The following is a 26,272-nucleotide window of genomic DNA, read 5'->3' as shown; positions in this document are numbered from 1 at the left end:
CAAGTTGGACATGATCATATGCTTCAATCCATACCTGAAAAGGAATTCTCTTGACACATACAAATAAGAAGCCGGCCGACATTTGTCTGAAATCTTTCATTGACATCTTCATCCTCCCGAAGCAGCCCTTTCTACTTTGGGGTAGCTTAAATTCTATGTTAAACCCAAATTTGTTTCTTTCATTTCTCACTTGTTGCTTCTAGTTCTACCCCCAGGATGAAGCAAAGCTAGCCAAATCCCACTTCTATCATTACTTAAAAGCATTTGTGGTTGCTATTGAGTCATTTTAATTGTGTCAGACTCTTTTTGACCTCATTTAGGGTTGGTTTTCTTGGCAACGATTTTACAGATGAGGAATGGGGGCAAACAGGGTCAAGTGACTTGCCCAGGGTCACATAGCTAGTAAGTGAATAAGGCCAGATTTGAACTCAAGAAAATGATTTTCCCTGATTACAAGCCCAGGGCTCTATCCTCTGAGCAACCTTGCTGCCTTTTTTTTTCAGACTAATCATCTTCATTCTCTTTAAATGATTCTCTTCTGGCATAAACTCAAAAACCTGATTTGCTATTGCCCTTACTAAAATATGCCCAGAACATAGCACAATACCTAACTTGTATTATGTACAGGGTAAAATATGGTAGAATCATCACCTCTTTATTCCTTTAAAACTATCCTTTTCTCATAGCCAAAGACTAAACTAATTGTCTTGACCACAGCAAAGTGTTGTTTCATGGTCACCTAAGACTCTCAATTTCTTTTTTTGGACAAATCGATGCGATGTTGTGGTATGCCTTTCTCAGCAAGAAAACATATTGTTTTATATATATATATATATATATATATATATATATATATATATATATATATATATATATATATATAACACATATATTATGGCAATTAAATTTTTAAAAAAATAAACTCAAAATCTGACAATATGTTGAAGAAATGTTGAAGATATGTTGAAGAAACCATTGAAATGACATTTCATTTATAAGGACAGCTTCCTTTCCACTTTTCTCAAACATAACTTAGGTAAGTACAAGTTTATATGAGAGCTAAGCAAAAATAGAGAAAATTAGTTTCAATTATGCTCAATGAAAAAAGGTCTTTGGAGATCTCAACTGTGCACAACCGAAAGACAATGAATACCATTGTCATTCACATTCACGTTTGAAATATGATTTTTGTTGTAACATCAGGCCAAAAAGTTCCTTTTTCCTCTTTTCTTTTGGGATTCAATCTTGGTTCCTGCTGTTCTTTTTATAATATCACCAATAATGGGGAGCTATAAAAGACACATCTGTTTGTTAACCTTTAGGGTATACAGATTTCCTGTTTATAAACACATTATTTTCAATATGGAAATTCAGTCATTCTAAACACAGTTGAGGAGTGTTTTCCAACAGAGACCCACTGGTGTTCCAGATGAATTTAAAAGATAAAGAGGTAAAAGCAGAACTCAGAACATGAGAAAATCTAGAGCAGATATAATAAAAATAGCTAGGAACAGTACAGACAGATTAGCTAATATTGTTTTCTCCAAAATAAGAAAAGACATTTTAAAATAGGTTAAGGCACATAGAGAATCATGGTAGATAGGTATTTGGGGTTCATCTTTATCTACTTGAATGCCTTTTACTTTCTGACCTCTCTTCTTTTTTTAGATCTGCAGAATTAAATTTTGTTTCTTGACTGGCTACTCCCTGTTGGTTAAGTAGGAGAAATGTGGTTGCATAATATAGCTCATCTCAAATTCTTTTCTAAACTTTTTCAATCATTTCTTTGTGCATTTCATCCCCTATTCTTTCTTCATGCCCATTATTTATGTAAAATGTTTAATTCTGTAGAACCCAGTTTTTAACTCTTATAACAGGTCCTGCTGACCTAGTTTCCTTCCTTTATTCTGCATAGCACCCCTCTAAAGACAATGATATTCTTGGGCTTTACAGAGATGAGGTAAAAGATAACTTTGTTGGTCCCCAGCTGTACCATAGATATGTCTCTTTCTAAAAATTCCCCTGTGAATTACCTTATATATGTGGGATACAAGGCCTTGGGTGGTCTTTAGAAAGTAGCAGTGATTATGCTGATTCTTTATGATGTCAGAATCATTCAATTTTTTAAAAATGCATTTTTTCTCATTTATCACAGTTGGTGTTCTTTTTAAATCCTTCTTTGTATTCTTTAGGACTTGGCACAATACGTAAATGAAGTGAAGAGAGATAATGAGACCCTCCGTGAAATAAAACAGTTTCAGTTATCCATAGAGAACTTGGTAGGTGACTTTTTACCTCCAAAAAGATGGGAGGGGGGGATCAGTTTTCTGGAATTGCCTTTGGAACAATGCATTTCTACGTGTTCTTTCCCTATTGTCAGTTTTCTTCAATTGCCCAATTTGATTGATATCTACTTTGGGGAAACATTTCTCATTATTTTTAATTGTTAATCAGGTCAGCTTCAAAAGCTCTACCTTTTCAAAAGGAAATAACCTTACATTTTTAGATCCCATATAACTTAAATTCTTCTGATCTAATCCACCTTTTTGATTGAAGAGATATCTGATTTTTCCCCACTAAAAGCTCTACTTTGACTTACTCTCAATGGATTCTCCAGTATCAAAAAAGACAAGTTTATTTTTCCAACTACTTGAAATGATAATTTTCAATGATCATTTTTTGAAAGATTTTGAGTTTTATATTTTTCTCCCTCCCTCCCTTCCCTCTCCCCTCCCCCAAACAGAAGCAATCTAATATAGGCTATAGTTGTACAGAAGAATCAAATCAAATGAAAAAAATAAGAAAATATTTCATATGACAGACAAGGTCATTTTCAAATGTATTGTTTGGTCTCAGGGTCTCTGGACCCCATACTATACAAATGTAAAATGATTTCAGTATCTATATGATAAACCAGTTGATCCTGGGAATGATGAGAAAGGATTTATCTTCTCTCAAGTTTCATTTCTGTTTGCATGTGTTTATGTAAGAGTGAAATCCACTTTTTATGTTTTTAGAATCAACCTGTCTTGGTGTTTGGAAGACCTCAGGGAGATGGGGAAATCAGAATAACAACCCTAGACAAACACACCAAACAAGAAAGGTGAGGGAAGTGGAGGTATAATGGGTCTTATTCAAAAGAATGAATCAATTTTTAAGGATAGAGTGAAAGAAAATTAAAAAGATGAAAACCCTGGAAAATTTCTTTTGTAGGATAGGGAAAGGGGGGGAGGAAAAAATGAAGAAAAGATGGTCCCATCTATAATAATTTTTACTAGGCATTTCAGTAATATTCTAAGGATAGACAATCTTTCCTTTCAGTATTTTCTGTTCCATTGTCTAAATAAGACTTTAATATAGAGGAAAGAGTCCAGCTAAGATTTCATTAGAGAGGAAGCAAGTTTTCAATGTAATGCGTGGAAATGGAGCCATATCATTCCTATGAATATTTAAGGACCAGGATACCTCTCTTAGAAGCACTCCAAGTGGTTTGTGAAGTGTTTATTAGCTTAACATTGCAGTTTGTAAGCCCTTTTTACAATGATCTTTGGATACTAGGGAAGCAAGATTGATGGGAAGATCTTGTTAGAAGACGACCCACTGCTTCCAGGTGTCTTTTGTCTTTTGACTTTCATTTTGTTTTTCACAGGCACATTTTCTTGTTTGACCTGGCTGTCATCGTGTGCAAAAGGAAAGGTGATAACTATGAAATGAAGGAAATAATAGATCTTCAGCAATACAAAATTGCCAATAACCCTACAACTGACAAAGAAAACAAAAAGGTGCTGTCATGCTAGATGTTGACAAATGTTATCAATGGGAAGTTTTTTAACTGACACTTACAATGTCTAAGTTGTGAATACTGAGCCCTAGTGACATCCATGTGACATGGCTGGATGCTGTCACAGTGGCTGGGGTTCCAGTGGAAACGACTGATTTTAATTGATGACGATATATATTCTTGACTGTGACTAATCAGGCTAGGAGTACTTAAATGACCCAGCCCTGTGTCACCCAGCCAGCAAGTATCAGAGACAGGATTAGAACCCAGCTCTCTTTGCCTCTATGTCTGACCCTTGGCAAGATATAGATCATCTTCATTCCTCGGTTCATTATCTAGAACGTGAGGGCATTGGGCTCAATGACCTCCAAAGGCCCCCTCCTCTTCTTAAATTGGATGATGCTGTGATTTGTCACCTCCATTTCCCAATTCTGTACAAACCATCTGCAGCCAAGATATTTGTAAAGAGGTCCTCATTAACTCTTAAGGTCCCTGAACTAAAGAGATCATCCATGCTGTGGCTGTTTCAGTCAGAACTGTGGGGTTTCTTCATTCATACTCAAAAATAAGTATTATCATCAGTCATTTGGTCTAGCACTGCCATAGGAATGCAACCATAGGAGGCAACCATAGGAGAGACCTGAAGTTCAATAAATCTAGGAGTTTTTTAGACTTAGAATTTTTAAGTTGATATGTTACAATGTTGTTACAATGTTGATATGTCACGAATAATGCTACAAATATCCAAATGGTCCTTGGCAGAAAAAAAGGTTCTCCACCTTTAACTATATAAATATTTATTCCCTTCCCTTTTAAACCCATCATCATTTTCTATTCACTATTCCACACTACCTCCAGGTGGATAGAGAGTTTTATTTTTAATTCTCTGTGTTATGATCAATTGTGATGTAGCTATGGATGGTTAAGATGACTAAGTCAGATGGTCGTAATGGGCATTTGTAGCCAGCTCTGGGTTTTTTAAATTGGATATTAGTGGAATTCCAGTGAACATGAAAAGATAACACTCTGTATTAATCAGTGACTTAATGATTCATTTCCACAGTGGTCTTATGGCTTCTACCTCATCCATACACAAGGACAAAATGGACTGGAATTCTATTGCAAAACGAAAGATTTGAAGAAAAAATGGCTTGAGCAGTTTAAAATGGCGCTGTAAGTATTCCCCTGCTTCCAAAAGTAACTCCCTTCCCTGCTTAGCACCATTTACAAACTGTGTCCTAAGCAATAGGCTTTCCACCTGGGGCCATCCTTGCTGAGCCCTGAGGAGGCTCCTTTCTCTCTAACTTGGGGGTATTCTGTCTGCCTGCAGGCTTCAAGTGCTCACAAAGAAGGGCCTTCCCTGAAACACTCTAAAGAAAAGAGAGAGGGAGCCATGAGCTCTCTTTTGAAGACCCTCTCTTCTGTTGGAATTGTTTTATTGCTTCAGATTGCCACAGCTTCTGAAAATATCAAATGTTCAACTCACAAAAATTGGCCATGATTGTGACCTTTTAAAGCTCTGTCTTTGGCCCATTTATTGAAATGTCTTTTTTAGGAGAGATTTAGAGGTGCTGACTTTTTTCCTTGGGCTCTCCTCCTCCCATCCATCCCCATGTTTGAAAAGTAATTTATCATTCAAATTGCTTTCCTTTTTCCCGTTATAAAGGAGAAAACCCTCTAACAACTTTTTTTTCCTGTTTTGTTTAGAAATGATAAGACTTAAAAAGATATAATTGCCCCATGACACAGACATTTCTCATTCTTTTTGGCATCTACAGCCTGAAACGTACACCATAAATGTGGAGGCCAGAAAAATGTCCAGGTGACACAATTTAGAAGTGTTATTATCTCCTCCCCTTTGCTTTCTGGCTTCCCTGGCTTCCTTCAAGTCTCAGTAAATATCTGCAGGAAGCCTTTCCCAGTCCTTCTTAAAGCTAAGACCTTCCTTCGGAGATTATCTCCAATTTATCCTATACATTTCTTATTTCTATGTAGTTATTGGCATGTTGTTTGTCTCATTGGATTGTGAGCTCCTTGAGGGCAGAGATTATTCACAACTCTCTTTGAATCCCCAACTCAGCATAGTTCCCAACAAACACAAAATAGGCACTTAATAATCATTGGCTGATTATGTGAAATAATTGGTGAGAAAGATGATAAATTAAGCAAAAATATAATCTGAAAATGTGATATTGGGATCAGATCCTGAGCACAGAGGCACTTTAGGACCATAGGAAAATTTTGCAGTTCTTTTACTGAAGTTATTTCTCAATTGGAAATGGATATTTTCTGCTGTAATTTTGGTTGGAGGAACACAGTGGGTTGTTTAATAACTTAGCTACCACATTCTTATGCATCTGTTTCTTGGCATGAATACAAGGGTCTAATGCAAACATAAATGAAGTCTTTGGGTGTCAGCCAATGAACCATTCTAGTGTCTGCCTATCTTTGGAAAACATAATTTAGTATTCCTGGTTATGATAACTGAACATAACATGAGAGGTTTATTGGTTCAGTGAATTATACAGAAGCAAGTCCAAAGGGACTCTTTATGGTTTGGGTCACAAAGGATCATGATCTGGTGGTTTGAGTACTCATCCTAGGGAATGATGAGTTGTATTATAAACCCTCATTGCTATTTAATGCAGCTGTATAAGATGGGCAGAGGCAGGGACTGCCCTCTGGGATTTCCTAAGCCAGCCAGACTTAAACTAGATGAGCCAGTCATTCTAGAACCTTTTTTTCTTGGGGAAGAATGCATTAGCACTCTTTGGTGAACTACAATATGAAAAAAAGTGGGGTATAGTGACAACAGAGGTCTGGCCTTGGAGTCAGGAAGCCCTGGGTTCAAATCCTGTCTCTGTCATGAGAAACAGACAAATCACTTAACCTCTAAATGTCTCTAGGCAACTCAGTATACTATATAAGTAATAAAAGAGTTTGAGGTCTGCAGTGATGAAGGAAATTTCATCATATGGAAGGAATTTTTCATATAAATGATATCGGATTTCTTACACATATATCTTATTCATATATACAGGCATTCATGAATATATACATTCATAGATACATTTACATATATATATATTACATAAATAAAATAGTGTATCATTAATAGATAATTTACCTCAGAATCAAGAAAACCTGGGTTCAAATCCTATCTCAGAAACATACTGTCTTTATGACCCTTGGGGAAGTTATTTGACTTCTTAATGCCAGAGGAAAATCTCTTGTGATTAAAATTGGAGCGCAGGTGCTGATCTACTTTGGTAAGTGAAATTTCCTCATTAGGAAAATGATCCCTTTTATGGATACATTGGACTAGAAGAATTCTGAGGTTTCTTCCATTTCTCAAATTCTGTGATACTATGAGCATCCAATAAACTAACATAAGGATGCCCATTTATACTATTCATAATAACATATATACAATATGTATAGATATAGTTTTAAATCATTGTGTTATATATATATATATGTGTGTGTGTGTGTGTGTGTGTGTGTGTGTGTGTATGAGGAGAGAGAGAAAAATGATACCCATGTCTTTATATATGATTTAATTTGCTCATATGTGACTCAAAGACCAATCTTTTCTATCTACTTTGCTTTTTTTTTCTTTGTTTTTTGCAAGGCAATGGAATTAAGTGACTTGACTAAGAGCACACAGCTAGGTAATTATGAAGTGTCTGAGGTCAAATCTGAACTCAGGTCCTCCTGATTCCAGGGCTGGTGCTCTACCCACTGTGCCACCTAGCCACCCCTCTACTTTGCTATTTTGCTTCTCATTGAATATCTTATGAAAACTTAGTGACCCAGGATGGTTAGGTCTAGTTAGTTCAACTAGCATCCTTTTATTTTGCCATAGAGAAAATATATTCTTGAATGCTAATTTCCAATACTGAGAGTGCTCATCAGGTGGAATTGCATTCAACCGTGCTGTGGGGTTATAGTTTAAACTTTTTGTTGCTAGAGATTCATCACCATAGATCCAGTCTAGAGAAGGTGCCTGGAGACCACTTGATTAATTACGACAATGAACTATGTTCAATTATCATAATACCCACACATAGAAAGACATAAATATACATTCATAAATATATTTAATCTCTTGCTTAAATTTATGTAAACATTATATATCGACATACTAATATGGGTATGCACACATATGTATATTTATACAAATAAATGAACTCATCTCATACAGAGAATTGAGATGATTTATTCCATAGCACATTTTAATTATTATCCAGAACTGGCTGAATGTCTGTTATGTGTCAGAAATTTTTCAAGGCACTTTCCTATTCTCTTTCTCTAAAACTATAGAATCTAATTATCAAGACAGTATCACTTGCTAACTCTGTTGGGCTAATTAAATGAATCAGAATAAGGATACCTGAGATGTGGAAACTAGACAGACCCATCTGAATACATTATTTAGGAAAGTCCCCAACATTAAGAGGATAGTGGGATAAATGGGAGAAGTCACAGTAGAGTGTGGGAGTAGGCAATCAGTAGAAGTCCAGCCAAGTCAGTAGAAGACAAATGTGATGGGGGGGGGGGCAGGGGAATTGTCTAATATGTGATGTAATCTCACATTTGGGAGTTCTGGTGTGAGGGGAAGGTTCTGGTAAATAGGCAGTTGGTATGAGAGAAGTAAGCAAGAATAAAGCTATATAAGGTGCCTCTGTTACTCGGTTTTTAGCTGTCAACTCTGGAATTCATCCTATTTTAGATTAATATAATTACTCTCAAAGATAATTGTATTTTTCTTTTCTATTTCATCTTTCTCATTTCCAACCAAATGGGGTACAAATTCCTTAGGCTCTATACAATCTGTCACCATGCTGACCTCTCTAGTCTGTTCTTTTTCAGTCATTTCATTAATGATCTTGGAAGAAACACCAGAATAGTTTGTCATTTCCTTCTCCAGGGCATTTAACATAGGGAGAACTGAGGTAAACAGGGTAAAGTGACTTTCCCAAGATCACACAGATAGTAAATGTTTGAGGCCAAATTTGAATTCAGGATGATGAGTCTTTCTTCCTCCAGGTCTGATTAGTCTATCTTTTGAACTGGCTAAAATTATTATCTTCCAGAAATTGCAAACTCCAGCAAAACCAGAACTTCACTCCATGCAATACCTCTTACTTCCATGTCATTGTTCAGACCATTTCTTAAATCTATAATCTTTGTGTTGGAATTCTGATTCTTCTTCTAAACCCTACCCATCCCTCTATCCTCTACTGGCTATGGGACCTTGGGCTTGGCCCTACCTTTCCTACCCCATCATTATTGTAACGAAATTAGAAAAAAAAGATAATATTATTTTAGTTGGCAAGTGCTCCATAAAACAAATAGCAGTTGTTCCAAAATTTGGAGATTAGCAAAGTTATCTCGCAGAGAATCTCTCAAAAGAGCCAGTCAAGGAATTGAATGGTACAAATCCACATGAACTCTGATAGCCTCTGAAATGATCTAATCATCCATAAAATTTCTTAAAATTTTATTACTTTATTTAAAATTTTATTTTCAGTTCTAAATTCTCTTTCCCTCCTGCTCTATCCCCATCTATTGAGAAAGCAATAAATATATTCATTACACATATAAAGTCATGCAAAATATATTTCTACATTAAACCATGTTGCAAAAGAAAAAAGCAAGAAAAACAAAAAATGAAAGAAAATATGCTTTAATAATCAGAGTTTATTATTTTTTTCTGTGTAGGTGCACAGAATCCATATTTTTTAAAAGATGGATTTGTGTTTATGTGAGTTTTAAAAAATTTTTAATAAACATAGCTAGATTGCACAGTGCCCTGCCCCCCCCATCACATTTGTCTTCTACTGACTTGGCTGGATTTCTACTGATTGCCTACTCCCACACTCTACTGTGACTTCTCCCATTTATCCCAGTATCCTCTTAATGTTGGGGACTTTCCTAAATAATGTATTCAGATGGGTCTGTCTAGTTTCCACATCTCAGAGAGCACTTCTTGGAGTCGGAAAGACCTACGTTCAAATCTAATATCAGACACTTACTATCTGTGTGACCCTGAGCACAGGTCTTAACCTTTATCTGTCCCAATTTCCTCAACTATATGATGTTTGTCCTTTTTTTTAAGGTTTTTGCAAGGCAAATGGGGTAAAGTGACTTTCCCAACATCACACAGCTAGGTAATTATTAAGTGTCTGAGGCCAGATTTGAACTTAGGTACTTCTGACTCCAGGGCCAGTGCTCTATCCACTGCACCACCTAGCCATCTCTGTCCTTTCTTGAAGAATATCATGACATCAGGGAGGTGACACTATGACAAGAAAGTGAATTGGGTCTGGGTGAGGGGGAGCTCTGCTAGGTTACAAGTCTTACTTTCTCCCCTGAAGGAGAGAGAGAGAGAGAGAGAGAGAGAGAGAGAGAGAGAGAGAGAGAGAGAGAGAGAGAGAGAGAGAGAGAGAGAGAGAGAGAGAGAGAGAGAGAGAGAGAGAGAGAGAGAGAGACAGAGACAGAGAGAGAGACAGAGAGACAGAGAGACAGAAATAGAGAAATAGAGAGACAGAGAGAGACAGAGGCAGAGACAGAGAGACAGAGGCAGAGACAGAGAAAAACAAAGAGACAGAGACAGAGAGACACAGACAGAGACAGAGACAGACAGAAACAGACAGAAATACAGAGACATAGAAACAAAAAGAGAAAGAGGCATAGACAGAGACAGAAATAGAGAGAGATAGAGACAGAAACAGACAGAGGGAGAGAGAAAACAGGCAGAGGGAGAGAGTCAAAGAGAGACAGGGAGAGATAGAGATAGAAACTGAGAAAGATTGAACCAGGAGATCTCTCCTATCCCAAATGGAGTGAACAGCCTGTGATCTTGTGTTTTAAAAGTAATTAGGATGTAGGGAGGTGTGTAGAAATTGTACAAGATTCATAAAAGAGGGCTGGATCCAGTCCAGGCAGACCTGATCCTTATGGACTTTGTCTCCAAGAAGGAATATGATTATTCTAAATAACATGCAGAGTATATTTTCACATACATTGTGGTGGTTATTTGTATTTCGGGCTTCCATCGACAGCATCACACAGATGGTGAGAGGGTGGACATACCTTAATTCAGAATGGCTGCAAGTTGAAGTTGAAGGTTCCCACAAACAGGAAAAGTGCTGTGTATGATAAATCAAATCAGTGGGCATTTCATCAGTCTCAAAATGTTCTTTCTTTTTATTTTTGCCATCCCTTCTCTTTTGGCAGCTCATTAATGCAGGACCTACCTGGCAAGGGCCAGCTTCCGGCTTAGGGCAGCAGCCCAGATGGCCTTGTGCTGCTGATGACAAGTTTAGAATCTTGGGTGTTTACCTTTGGTGGTGCTGTTTGTTTTTCCAGTGTTGCTTTGCCCTCCGTGCAAAATTTCAATATTATGATTTAATACCCTATGGGGCAGAAAATAATAATAGGAGAACCATCCATATCCATGTTAATATATAAAAAACAATAAAAATGTTTCCCCATAGGCTGGCTTCATTGCTCTGGCTCTGATCCATAGCAGTGCTGACATTAGTACTATGAGATTTCCTCCAATTGCAAGCAGGCGAAATGTGGTTTTTAAGGAACTGTGATGGTGAATAGAGAAAGGTAGGAGTGGGGAGAGAAGGACACAGGAATCAAGGAATAGCATATTTTTAAGATGAGTGAATTATTTGCCGGTGCTATTTACAGGAGATATTAGTTCTGCTATCTATAGCAGGATGAGATCATTTTTTATTGAAAAAAATAACCAACCCCCCCCCCCCCCATTGCTGAGTACCTATAAAGTGCTTAAAAATGCTAACTTAATTTGGAAAATCAGACAGTTTTACTAATAAACAATAGCAGTAAGCATCGATATCAGACGAATCATCCACATCAGACCTTGCTTTGGTCTCCATCTGTTTTCCTGAGGCTAATATACATATTTAATCTGCAGCTCTCATCCTCTGACCTTCTTTTCCTATAATACATTTCAATGATACAAATATGCAATAAGCCATATAAAACTTCCTAGATCATAAGCTCTGTGAGGGCAAGACTGTAAGTTTTGTGAAAGCTCCTAAAAATTCTATGACCCCCAATTTCTAGTATAGCACTGACACATTTAGTGTATAAAAAGTGTTTTATTTTTGCTTATTGATACTCAATCAAACATTTATGAAAACTCTACCATTTGCCAAGAGATTAACTAATTTGTGAGATGCACAAATTTAGAAACCTATCCTTTCTAAATGTTCATTTGGAGTATTTGAGTCCAACCTGAGGTAGAGCTTCCCAAGCCAGTACTGTCTGATCTGCCACAAATGGACACAGTGTACATTGATCCTGACATAGTACTGTCATTTTGGTCCTCTTTGAATGTGAAGGACAACACCAACCAGTTACAAAGTGCATCTTACCTTCAAGAGGCATACATTCCATTCATGAGAACAGTATATGAACATATATATTATATGTATAATAACATATTACATAGATTACAACATAATCTTTTTTTAGATAAGGGATGAGGTTAAAAGCTGGAGGATCAGGAAAAACATCATTTGTAGATGATGAATGAATTAGACTTTGAAAATAAATATGATGCTGAATGAGGAAAGTTGAGTGGGGAGAAGATACAGGAATCAAAAATGGGATATTTTAAGATGGATGAATTGCTCATTCATACTAATTATGGAAGGTGACAGTTCTGTTTATAGCAGTCTTGTTGATCACCTATGACGTTCTTACAATACTGCATTTAATTTAAAAAATCATGGAAACATATTATTACTAATTAGTGATAAGAATACTCATTAAAGGGGCAGCTAGGTGGTGCAGTGGATAGAGCACTGGCCCTGAAATCAGGAGTACGTGAGTTCAAATACAGCCTCAGACACTTAATAATTACCTAGCTGTGTGGCCTTGGGCAAGCCACTTAACCCCATTGCCTTGCAAAAACTAAAAACTAAAAACTAAAAAAAAAAAGAATACTCATTAAAGATGACTTTACATCAATCTCAGAGGCAAAGGTCTGATGCAGTCTAGGTTTGAGGGATAACTTGAGGAAAAGGCAAGGAGTTTGGAGATGGAATACTGCATGGGAGGTCAGTTTGGCTGGACCACAGTGCAAATGAAGAGAAGGAATATGTAGTAGTCTGGAAAGGTAGACTGGAACCAGATTGTGGAGAGTTTCAAAGGCCAAGGGAAATTTGTATTTTGGGGAATTCCTGGCGCTTCAAGGTCAAGGAAGTAGGAAGGTCAGACTTTGAGATATTCTCAATTTTTATAACTTCCCTTACGAGAGGATCTCCTTTATTCTGAAAATATTTTGCTTTCAATACATTTTATAAAATACAGTTTATTTTGCTTTTGTATACAATTTTTGCATGTTCTCTCCCCATTAGATCAGACTATATGAAAGCAGGAAATATTTTTCTTTCTCCACAACTTATCACAGGGCCTGGTTCCTAATAGGTGCTTAATAAAAGCTTATTGTCCTAACAATTAGTATATGTCAGAGGTAGAATCTGAACCCAGGTCTTCCAGACTTCCATTATTTGAGAATATTACTGTCAACTATGTTGAAGGACTGGAGAGTTGCGAGGCTGGAGGCAGTTTGTTGTAAATCACTGGTTTAGGAAAAAAAATGATTAGTTTGCAAAGGGGATAGTGGATGCAACTAGGTTTGTGAATGATGCTGGTAGCTTACTTGTACAGGATTGAAGAGTGAAAGGGACTGGTGATTTCCCTCTACTGTAATCCAGTGAATCATAACAAAGTGACCCCTGTCAAAGCACAGGGCAAACAATGATGCATAGAATGGAAGTTATGTGGGGGGAGAATAAGCTGAGAGAGCTGGTGATGTTAAACCAGGAGAAGAGAAGACTTGGCGGGATGAGGAACAGGGGGAAGATTTCAGAGCTGCCATCCCTGAGAGTTGTCTTTGAATTTCCTAGGGCCTAGTGTAGTTAGTTGGCTACAATTTCTTCTGCTTGGCCCTCAATGAACAGAACAGTAAAGGTTTCAGAGAACCGGATTTTGGCCTGACTCAAGGAAAAATGTTATACCTTTATCTCTTTTATTTTTGAAAACATCAGTTTTTAATATTTTGAGGGGATTGCTAGCTAGATCTAGTTTTCCTGGATCATCAAAAAGGTCCCATCTAGACCCATGCTTCTTTGAAAAGATTGCTAACAATTCAGAAACTTCATGGTTTTTTTTTTTTTTTTTGTCCTAAGGATTTCAAGTTTGGTGGCCTGGACGTCTGGAAGGTCTGGGTTCAAACTCTACCTCTGATATATACTAATTGTGGGGTCAATAAGCTTTTATTCTCCACTTATTAAGAGCCAGGCACTGTGACAAGTTGTAGAGAAAGGAAAATATTTCCTGCTTTTATATAGTTTTGTCTAATGGGGGAAACAATATGCAAAAATTTTATTCAAAAACAAAATATACTGTATAATATAAAATGTATTGAAAGCAAAATATATGCAGAATAAAGACGAGCCTTTCATAAGAGAAGTTATAAAAATTGAGCAAGAAAAAGGCAAACCTTGCAGAAGACAAGGCTTTAGCAGAGACTATTTGACCTTGGACATGTCATTTCAGTGCTCTAGGTCTAGGCAATTCTCTTACCTCTTAAATTTTGGAGAAGGTGTAAACATACTTTAGTTGGCAGTTTCCTCTCCTGCAATTATTTTATACAATGAAATCACAGATCCAGACTGACTTCCTATAGATCCTCAGACCACTAGTCTCTGAGAAGTCTTCAAGAGATGTATTGGTCAATAATACGGAGTTTTTTTTTTTCCTGTTTTCTTAGAAGACTCAAGTAAAGTGATATTTAGAAATAGTATGTTTTGTTACTCCAGTCAGTTATCCATATGACAGAATTGCAGGTGACTTTTATTAGCTTAAACAAGTTTCAAAAGGGTATTGAGAAATGTGATTGTGTTTACCTGGAATGCTAGTATGTATTTGTGAAAGCTTTCATCAGAAGAATGAAAATTAAGGAGCATTTTTAAAGATGAGGAAACTGATGCATAGTTGGCTATGAGTAAGATCCCATAGTTCCACAGCTATCTTCTATAATGGTGACCAAAGTGATATGAGATCCCCTTTGCTTATACTTGGGGAATAACATGACTGTAAGCACAAGGGTACTGCAGCCAGCTTGAACAGGTTCTCAAGAGTCAATGGGTGAGTTTTCAGCGTGGAAATTGATACCTCAAAAATTGAAAAATGATACAAATCATTCATTGGATGATTGTTTTATTGGTTGTTTAGATTTAAGAAAGTGATGGGAAAATATTAATAATGCAGATGAAGCTTAAAAATGTGTTGTGCATGGACAATCCCCCTCACCTCCCACCCCTACCCCAGGGAAACAATTGTTCACTATCTTTTAGAACAATTAAGAGAGTCTTGGATTCGACTTGATGGACCTAGGATTCTAGTACCAGTTCTCTGTTTGCTTACTGTGTGATCTTGAGCAAGTTATCTAGTTCTATGAACATTATTTTCCTTAACTGTAAAATGAAGTGGGTGATGAAAGTTTGGTTAGGCTTTGACTCTGAGATAGGAAACCTTTTATTCTGCTAAGGGTCATTTGGATATTTGTAACATCATTCAATTACTATATTTAGTAAAAAAAAACCTCCTATGTTTATTGAATTTCAAATCTTACCTGCAGTTGCATGGCAGCCACAGACCAAATGGTCTGCTGGACAGATGTTCCTTCCCCTTGGGGTCATGATTACTAAGTTGCCTTCTAGTTTTACGTGTGATACTACTTCATTCTAAGTACAAATACATTAGAATGGGGGTGGCTAGGTGGTGTAGTGGATAAAGCACCAGCCCTGGAGTTAGGAGTACCTGGGTTCAAATCTGGTCTCAGACATTTAATAATTACCTAGCTGTGTGGCCTCGGGCAAGCCACTTAACCCCATTTGCCTTGCAAAAACCTAAAAAAAAAACCCCAAATACATTAGAATAATCCAAAGGACACATGTATTTAATACTATTTAATGAAATATGAAATTATGAACCTTCTTGCCAATTGAATTTAAACAATGACTTAAAATTATAGGCAACAAGAATGGAAAAGAGGCAAAAGAAGTCCTTGCCCTTAAGTAACTCACAATCTAATGGTGAGGAGACAAGAAGGAAAAACAAATTGTGCTAGTAAGTACATACAAGATCACCAGTGTTCATTGACTCCACCACCTATCATTAAGGATTATAGATTAAGACTTTATGTCTCCAAAAGACTTCTTTAAAATATATAACAATTGGGGAGGAATTACATATGAATTTAGTAACTTGTAGCTAACTATTACTCCAAGTTATTTCATCCCATAAGTTAGGTTACATCTAGTAAAGGGATAGTGGTGGTGGTGGTGGTGAAGATCTTTGAGAGTTTTTGTTCAAGTCCTATCTCTGACTGATTAGTTGTGTGGCTTTGGGCAACCCACTTCATCTCTCTCTCTCTCTCTCTCTCTCTCTCTCTCGGTAAAGCAATGGAGTTAAGTGACTGGCCCAAGATCACACAGCTAAGTAATTATTGTGTCTGAGGTCAGATTTGAACTCAGGTCCTCCTGATTGCAGGGGCCCATGCTCTATCCACTGCACCACTTAGCTGCCCCTAACCCACTTCATTTCTCTCAGTGTTCCAGTTAACTCCAAAGGCTATAATTTATATATATTTAGTATTTGGCACAATTCTTTCACATAGCTGATACTTAATAAATCCTCATTGATTAATTGATTAGTGATGATCTGGATTAATACCAATAAAAGATTTTATATATATATATATATATATATATATATATATATATATATATATATATATATATATATATATAGAGAGAGAGAGAGAGAGAGAGAGAGAGAGAGAGAGAGTTGTTGAAAGGTTTGAATGAAGTATCTTGGAAGTATTTGGTATCCATTATATGCCAATTTATATCAACTTAAATTTCAGACAGTAACAAATTCGGATCTTATCATCAAATTTTAGGTATTCATTTTCTCTCTTTTTGATTGTGGGACAGTTCCATGGGAGAACACATTTAGATTAGGTGACATGGAAGGTGATCTTGTGTGTTCTGAGACCAGCAATGAGGTATCAGGTAATCATTTGGGGAGGACATTGAAAAAGGAGGGGGGGGTGGAGAATACTACTTGTAAACTTTTTGACGGAGTGTGCTTTAGTAGAAAGGCTATTAGACAAAGTCAGGAGAGAAACTGAAAGCTACCTGTATCTATATCATCTATATCTAGATTCATATCCATATCCTTATCTATGTATATGCTTAGAAGAATATAGAACATCTAACCTCATGGGCACATATGTATTTAGATTCATGTACATCTCTGTCTCTCTCTGTCTCTGTCTCTCTCTCATTTATGTGTAAGGGTTAAGTGTCATATAAAGCAGAAATGGAAGGAGAGACTAAATCATGGAGGTTTTTGATAAGATAAAGATTTTAAACTTCATTTAGTAGACAGTAGAGAGTCCTTGAAAGCTTTTGATGTGATCAAAAACTATACTTTAGGAAAATTAATTTGGCTGCTGAGTACAGGATGGTCTATGGGGACAAGTGCTGAAAGTGAATGGCAGATATGAGATTATTGCAATAGTGTGGGTGAGAAATAAGAAAAGACCTTCTTTAGGGTATTGGTAATGGGACTAGAAATGAGAGGGACAATTCAAAGGGAAACTAAATGAATTGTTTACTAATTAAAAATGGAAAGTAAGAGAGAAGTAAAAGGATCATTTATAATTCTCTTGCTTAAGTGAGACTTTCTTAGAAGACCAAAAATTAATGCCAAAAAATAATAAAAATGAGTTTCAGAGGAAACAGTTAAATGACTTTAATGAATCCTGTCAATAATTTAGGATAATTTGATATGCTTTTAACTTTATAGGACTATTTTCCAAATGGACCAATCCTGGCCAATCAGATCACTTCTTCACAAACTGTGTATTAATATAAGTAAAATTATTTTTTCCAAGTCACTTTCAATTTTAGACTCCATGAAAACCATAATTTACAATATTAGCACATGATGTGCATGTTGTGATTAACTAGATCAAAGCTTATTTTATATATTTATTATATATATATTTATTTTTAGTTATATATATTTATTTATTATTTTAATTGTATATATTTATATATATATTTATAAATTGTTGTCTACATGATGGATTTGGGGCAACACTATAGTGTCATCATTATGGAAGGGGCAGTGTAAAATAGTGAGATTCTTCCTCAAATGCACAAGTCTCAAATTCAATTTCCTCTTCTGTGAAGTCTGGATAACTTCTGTCAAATGTATAACAATGTAAATGGGGAGGAATTACATATGAATTCAGTAAATGTTAGCTAACTATTAGTCCAAATTATTTCATCCCATAAGTTAGGTGGCATCTAGTAAAGGGATAGTGGTGGTGGTGAAGATCTCTGAGAGTTATTGATTGTGGAACAGCTTTTCTACATGAAAAGAGACTGTGTATAGTGGATAAGGTGAAGAGTAGGTGAGAGTTTAGAAGTCAGAAGATGCAGATTCAAGTCTGATCTCTGAACCTGATTAGTTGTGTAGCCTGGGGCAACCCACTTCCTCTCTCTCTCTCTCTGGCAAGGCAATGGGGTTAAGTGGCTTGCCCAAGGCCACACAGCTAGGTAATTATTAAGTGTCTGAGGCCAGATTTGACCTCCTGACTGCAGGGGCCCATGCTCTATCCACTGCACCACTTAGCTGCCCCTAACCCACTTCATTTCTCTCAATGTTCCAGTTACCTCCAAAGGCTATAAATTATAGCTATTTAACATCTGGCACAATTCCTTCACATAGCTGATACTTGATTAATTGATTAATGATAATCTGGATTACTACATATATATATATATATATATATATATATATATATATATATATATATATAAAATGAGTTGTTGAAAAGTTTGAATGAAGTGCCTTGGAAGTATTTGGCATCCATTATATGCCAATTCATATCAACTTAAATTTCAGACAGTAACAAATTTGGATCTTATCACCAAATTTTGGATATTCATTTTCTCTCTGAGATCTGTGACACCCTCTTTGCACCCAGTGTACATGTGAATACAAAAGCTTGATTATCTCCTTGATGAAAGGTTCTGGATGAGTTTACTTTGCCATGGGGATCTTTGCTCTGATGGCACAGAGCTTGGACTTCCCTGAAAATTCTGAGTCTGTTAGTGCAGATGTGAGGATTTGTGGTTAGACTCACTGGGAAATTGACCAATTTGCCATTGTAGAACTGGCCTTTCATTTTCTACTGATTTATAATTCTTTTCTAGAAAGCCAGCATTTAAAAAATTTTATATGGAGACATTTATATAGATTTTTAATCTAAAAAGCTTACATATAGGTGTAGTATCCCCACTGATAGGCCAGACTCTGCTGACCTGAATTTGATGATATTGACCTATTCACACTAATCTCTTATGTTGAATCCAACTCAACTCTATCAAAATCTAATGTCTTGTCTATAACCTTTCAAAATTGGCCATTAACTCAGTAGAGGGAACCAAACTGCAGCTTCCTGGAAGCAATAAAAAGAAGTAGGCAATGGGACACTGCTCAGAAAAATCATGCCTGCCATAAAATGGTATCTCCCAGCAGCCAGCTCCATCTAGAAATGTGCTGGTACTTTTCATGCATAACAAAATATGATTAAATATTAAATGATAATCTTATAATAATATTGCAGAGTGGGACATAATTAGAAATGAACCCTAGATATGGGGAAAGCAGAATTTCTGAAATGTTTAGCTAAGGGACAGGTATAATCCCATTACAAGAGAAGATAAAGAGAAAGATAGCTTAGGAAGGAAACTCTCTAAAATGAAATTCTATTAACACAATCACAAAGATCCAGAAATGTATGAAAATGGAAAAAATCTATAGAAATGGAAAAGGACATGTATATTATATAGAGAAGTTTATATAACCGAGACCCCCCCAAAAGTGTCATGAACCAATAATGATCTTGGAAAGTCTGCAGTTCATAATGAGCTAGAAAAAGGAAAAGAAAATAGTGAAGATAAAATAGACAAAAAACATTTTGTTTTGTTTTCTGTTTCTACTTATCTTTGAAATAAGAATAAAAATTAAAATGGCATCCATCTAGTATGGTTTAATTAGGGATGTATGGAATGATTTGCCCAGGGTCACACAGCTAGTAAAGGTTGTAATGATTTCCAGGAGAAGAGTGAAGACTATTACAAGCCCGTATTCCACTAGAAATTTCTATGACAACAATTTCTTTCCTTGGCACTAGGTCAGCTCCTAGACATCATTGTCAGCACGTGAACACCTATTGATCTTCAGACTTAGAAAAAAATAAAAAGGAGGCCTTCTACACAAAATAAGTCTATATGGATACCTAGACCAGAAAGTTTTTGGTAGAGTTAGTTAAGATTGAAATCTTACACCAACATTTCAAATAAGTAAGATTTTTAATAATAATAATAATAATAATAATAATAATAATAATAATAATAATGATAGTTAGCACTTATGGAGTATTTTAAGTTTTGCAAAATACTTTATAATTATTATCTCATTTTATCCTCAAAAAAATCATATGAGATAGCTGCTATTATCCTTATTATTCAGATAAGGAAACTAAGGCAAACAGAGGTCAAGTGATTTATCCAGGGCCATATAGTTAGGAAATTTCTGATGCTGAATTTGAACTCATTCCAGGTCAAACACTCTATCCATTATACTAACTAGTTGTCTGTATTCTCAAGTTGCATTGGCTAGAGAAAAATGAGTATTTTTGATATGACCTTTACATTTTTAACTACAGCTCTCCCACTAGTTAGCCATGTGACCTTAGGAAGGTCACTTTTATCTCAAATCTATCAAATTAATCTATGATCATAGCGACTGGAAATATGGAATAGTGGGAGATTTGGTTTTGAAGTCAGAAGATCTGAATTTATATGCCTGTTCTGTCATTTATTTACCTGAGTGACTTTGGGTACATGATTTTTCTTCTCTGGGCTTTGGTTTCCTCAATGGTAAAGTGAAAGGGTAGATTAGATGACCTTTAAGGCCCTTCTAGTCATAAATCCCGTCATCTTAAACATCTCCCTCTCAAGGGTGTTATAGGAAGAAAATGAAATGAATGACAGTTCTTTGAAGACAAATGTAACTTTAGTGCTTTTTATATATTTAAGACATTTTCTCCATAATGTACTTCCAAATGGAAAATGAGTGCACACTTTTGTTCTATCCACTGGTGTAAGAAAATAAACCTTTTATTTTCTTTTAAGGCCCTTAAAACTTCCCTTTTCAGCTCTTATACACTCTGTTTTAGACAAGTAAAGTAGTCAGCAAGGGAACTAATCAGAACCTGAAAACTGTATGAGAACAGGTGGAAGAAATGGATAATATATTGAGCTGAAGGAGTCTGCAAAATCATTTCCTTCAAGTTCCTCATATTATTGCTGAGAACTAAGGCCTAAATAAGTGAAGAGAAATAAATTTTCACAGCTTGTGAGTGGGAGACCTGGAATTGGAACCCTAGGTCTTATGAGCTAAGAGGTGCATTTGACTTGGAAGAGGTAACTCCACCTACTTCTCAGGAGCAGAATTCTTATTCAACACATATAAGCCAGAGGGGTTCAAATGACTAATAGAAAGGATAGAAAAAGGGACTGGTTCCATGATTTCAATGGTTTGGTAAGGAAGCTCATTCTACCTGTGTAGATCAGCATCTTCTCTGAGATCTACTACCTTAGCGAATTGCCTAAGATATTGAGATTAAGAGTTACCACATGGGGTGGCTAGGTGGCACAGTGGATAGAGTGCTGGCTCTGGATTTAGGAGTATTTGAGTTCAAATCTGGCCTCAGACACTTAGTAATTACCTAGCTCTGTGGCCTTGGGCAAGTCACTTAACCCCATTGCCTTGCAAAAATAAGTTACCACAGTTACTATGTATCAAAGGCAAGCCTTCCTTCCACGTCTCTGTCCACTATACCATGAGGTGAGGCATTTCAAATATAGCTAGCTAGGTCTTGATTAGTGGGAATAATGGATCCTCTGAAGCAGATGCATTATTTGAAATGGTACTACAGGCTTTTGGAATGGAATCAGTGGCCATGTTTGAAAGAATTATAGCTTTGAATAGTAATTCAAATAGATGCTACCACTTCAGGGAATTTATTATTATCCCTATTAATCCAGACTTCCTATTGTTGCTCAGTTGTTTTAGCCCTGAACCAATTTTGGACCCAATTTGGGGTTTTCTTGAAAAGATACTAGATGATTTGCCATTCCCTTCCCCAGATCATTTTACAGATAAGGAAACTGAGGTTAAACAGAGTTGTGACTTGCCCAGGTTCACACAAGTAGTAAATGTCTGAGACTGGATTTGAACACAGACTTTCCTAGCTCTAGGGCCAATGTTCTATTCATTGTAATATCTAGCTACTAGTAATCCAATAAACAGTTATTTTGGTGCCAGGAATTCTACTATGTCTTGGGGAAACTTTAAATAAAAACAATTCCTACCCTCAAAGAGCTCCCAATCTAAAGGGGATCAGTAGTGTCTTCAACTCCAGTGCTTTTTTTTATCTGCATTTTATATGTTGTATGTACTTCTATATACTTCATATATACTTTTGCATATTGTATCTTCTGTTAGGATATAACCTCTTTGAGGGCAAAAAGTCTTTCCTTTTTTTGTCCTGGCATGGATTCTGAAAGCAAATCCATAAAGATGAGATATGTTCTGGCAAGCTATTGTAAAGGCAAGGGTTAATTAAATCCATTAATCAATCATGCTATCCCACTTAAAGTCAATACCAAGAAGTGCCCTCCCCCACATTCTCCATCACCTTTAGCAAATGAGAATATCTCTATTGGGTCAATCAATCAAAGGTGTTAAATTAGGTGTAGAAATCAGTTTGGAAGGAATGAAAGACATTAAATGAGATAAAATGAGACTACCCAGGAAATGTATTGGGAATAGCTGAAAAGCCTTGGTCATATTCTGTGAATCTGAGGAAAAAATAACAAGCCAGCTCTGAACCAGCTATTCTAGTCTCTAGTCAGCCCAATGGCGGAAGTAATTCCAGCTGATGCCCTGAGAGAGAATCTCTTGGGAGGAGGTCAAGAGAAAGAGCTTCTGTCTCCCTCCTGCACCCCCATCTCTCCCTCCATCAACCAGAAGATGACCTTGATAACTTTGAAAAGTCAGAGAATTTGGGATTCCCCATGGATGCTTTAAAAGGGACCACAGAAAAACAATGACTAACAACAGCGTTTGCACTGGGAATTGAGGACAAGATAGATATACTTCTGAAGGGCAGCTTCAGGATCATATAGGAAGCACAGCAGAAAGCTCCACCCCACTTTTTACAACAAATCTGGCCTTCAAAATTACATGGATCTTCTGGGTCAGTCCTCACTTATCAATATGATTGTCATATTGGGCAGCAGAGAAGATCTGATATATGTAATTTTAAAGACCAGATTTTTAAAAGAATTATTTTAAGTGATTTAATTCATTTAAATATTTAAAGAATTATTTTTCTTGTTCTATACTTAAAATAAAGAAAATTAGACTTCAGTTTTTAGTCCCTTGGTATCAATTGATAATTGTGAGTAATTTGTTGCTTAAATGTGGGGGAGAATTTAGTCTTTTGTATTGAACTTTATTCTTAAAAAGTATTTGAGTTTCAGATTCCTTTCCTTCTTCCCATTCTTCATCCCTCTTATCCCTAATTCTTAAGTCATTTTGAAAACCAAAATCTTGACAAATTGAAAATGGATAGAATTAATGTAAAGGATGGAAATTTCTCCAATAAGAACAGATAAATATAATTTGAATAGGACTCCAGGACTAGAGAATAATTTCTCTCTCTCTCTCACTCTCTCTCCCCATCCTTGTTCCCTCCCTTCCTCCTCTTTCTTTCTTACTTTCTTTCTTTCTTTCTTTCTTTCTTTCTTTCTTTCTTTCTTTCTTTCTTTCTGTCTTTCTGTCTTTCTGTCTTTCTTTCTGTCTTTCTTTCTGTCTTTCTTTCTGTCTTTCTTTCTTTCTGTCTTCTTTCTCTTTCTTTCTTTCTCTCTCTCTCTTCTTTCTTTTTCTTTCTTTTTTCTAATTCTTTCTTTCTTCCTTTTCTTTTTCTTTCTTTCTTTCCTTCCTTCCTTCCTTCTTATTTTCCTTTACAGAGTATGATTTAGAGTTTAAATATTAACTCCTTGATTTTCAGGGATACATTTTGATAAATATTTAAAATTTTCACTTGTTAAGATGTAATATACATATTATCAGAAATAATTTAATAAACTGTCTTCAGTTTATAAAAGGAAAGTGTTTCATATACCTGAAGCTACACTGTATATATCTGAGACATCATTATTATTGAAATTATGATTATGTCATTATTAGTATTTGAATATAAACATTTTGAGGGCAGAAATTGTTTCATTTTATACCCCCCAACTCTATGTGTACTATAGACATTGGCATACATGTATGTTTTAATATTGATAATAATTTATTTGGCTTCATATTTCACTTATGATAGGAAATAGAGCTGTTTGAGGCCACAAGTTTTCTGTTACTAGAGGTCTCTGAATAATAACACTTTTGTAGAACAGATATGCATTGGTAGGAGTATGATTAGATGACCTCTAGGGTTCATTCCAGTTCCTTGATTTTATGATAATTGAGCACAAATTGAGTAAATAATATTAAATCTACAGATCACTTAATCCATATGAAAGTATTAATCACCTTATCATAGAATTGAATGAGATATGATTTTGCTAAGATTTGCTTTCATCCAGTTTGATGGGATTTTCTTCAATTGCTTCCAGAATCAGACTTTCTTTAGTCTCAGATTTGTTTATGTGCTATGCAAATAGCTAAAGGAATTGGAGAAAGCATCTCAATTTGAAAGGCTAAGCTTTAGCCAGTTATCTGTATGGATTAGCAGGGAGTCCTAAATAAATTCATGTTTGCTTTAGTCTAATGCTTAGTTAAAATTGGGTGTGCTGCAGGCATTAGCACTCTTTGAAAATACTCTCACATTTCTTTTTTGAATAAATCTTGAATTCTGATTTACAGAATAGTTTTTCCCTCCTAGGTCAAGCTAGATTTGAAATGTTTAGCCAAAGGACTTGTTTGGAATGTGCATTTTTGCCCTTTGTCAGATTAGCAGGACTACTTTGTCCTTGGTTGTCATCTCTCTAGCCCTGAATTCTGGGAACTCAGGCTGTATATATATCCAAGGCCCCTTAGAAAGAGGCTTGAATTCTCAAATGGTCAATAGTTGCTGATACTTCAGAATGTCCCCCATACTTATCCTCAACTGGAGAATTTGAAAGCTCAGCCTTTCAATGATACATCATTTCTCATCCTCTAGTTCAGGGAAGTCAATGTAGTCTGAATGATGGAAGACAATACAAGAGTGAAGAATGCTCAAAATTTCCATGCTTCTTTCAGATACCTTTAATAAATACAAGTACTAGAAATACTTATAACACTTTTAGAATCATTCCCGCTCTTCCTTCTTCTCTGTCTCATTTTTTAATCATCTTTCCTTCCATTAACATTATATTAAGGCTAACCAAAACTGAAGTTTTCCTATCCATTACAGATATAACAAATTTGTTTTACAGTCGATGACTAATGACTTATTGGTTGGAATCAACTCAAAGAGATCTGCTCTATTAGACTGTGCATTAATAATATATATATGCATTAAAGCTCCTTCCCAGAGAATTGTTGAACTCTCACTTATTGAGCATTGACATTTTAAATTAAGCTGTTCCTTTCAATGCATTTAAAAGACTAGATCCTTGCTCAACTTTAAAATAGAACAAAAATAAATTTCATATCTAACAAACTTGTCCAAAGATCATTGTAGTTTATAAAAGCGAAACTCTACTGTGACTATTTAATTGGGATACTTTAAAGGTGAGCAAGATGTTGAAATTAAATTTGAAAATATTGTGACCTTGTCATAATTTAGGAAGGATAGTGATAAACTAGATATTGATAAGGCCACTAAAATTGCAAAGCACCTTAAATTCATGCCATATAAGAACTGGTTAATGATCAAAAAAACCCACAGTTTAAAGCTGGAAGGGACCCTAGAAATCATCTAATACAAAGACATCTTATAGGTGAAAAATCTGATGCCTTTGAGAAGCTAAGGGATTTGATTTGCTCAGTCACAAAGCAGAATTAAGCTTTGAACCCAGGCTCTCTGACTCCCATTTTGTTCCTTATTCTGCATTACAATGCCACCTTCTATATCTGGGAAGCTGCTGCTTCTCTGGTCTTAAGCCAAATCATTTGAAGATAGGTACAGAAAAATTGCACCAGATTCCACTGACTGCTAGGAACATTTTAATGTCTTATGAATTTCATTTTTGTCTCTTCCATAATACATATATATATATTTGTTATAGTTAC

General features: G+C 35.8%; 1 protein-coding gene across 2 annotated transcripts in view; it reads left to right on the top strand.

The window, feature by feature from the left end:
* Positions 1–26,272, top strand: part of VAV3 (vav guanine nucleotide exchange factor 3) — a 349,374-nt gene that overhangs the window by 141,098 nt on the left and 182,004 nt on the right. For both annotated transcript variants that reach the window (XM_074188308.1, XM_074188309.1), the window contains exons 12-15: positions 2,193–2,279; positions 3,018–3,103; positions 3,650–3,782; positions 4,845–4,954. In XM_074188308.1, coding sequence (XP_074044409.1) covers positions 2,193–2,279; positions 3,018–3,103; positions 3,650–3,782; positions 4,845–4,954 — 416 coding nt within the window. The remainder of the gene's footprint in view (positions 1–2,192; positions 2,280–3,017; positions 3,104–3,649; positions 3,783–4,844; positions 4,955–26,272) is intronic.

This window comes from Macrotis lagotis, chromosome 5 (assembly GCF_037893015.1).
Source record: "Macrotis lagotis isolate mMagLag1 chromosome 5, bilby.v1.9.chrom.fasta, whole genome shotgun sequence".
Taxonomy (NCBI): Eukaryota; Metazoa; Chordata; class Mammalia; order Peramelemorphia; family Peramelidae; genus Macrotis; species Macrotis lagotis.
The sequence above is the reverse complement of the archived record's forward strand: the minus strand, read 5'-3'. Positions and strand labels throughout refer to the sequence as shown.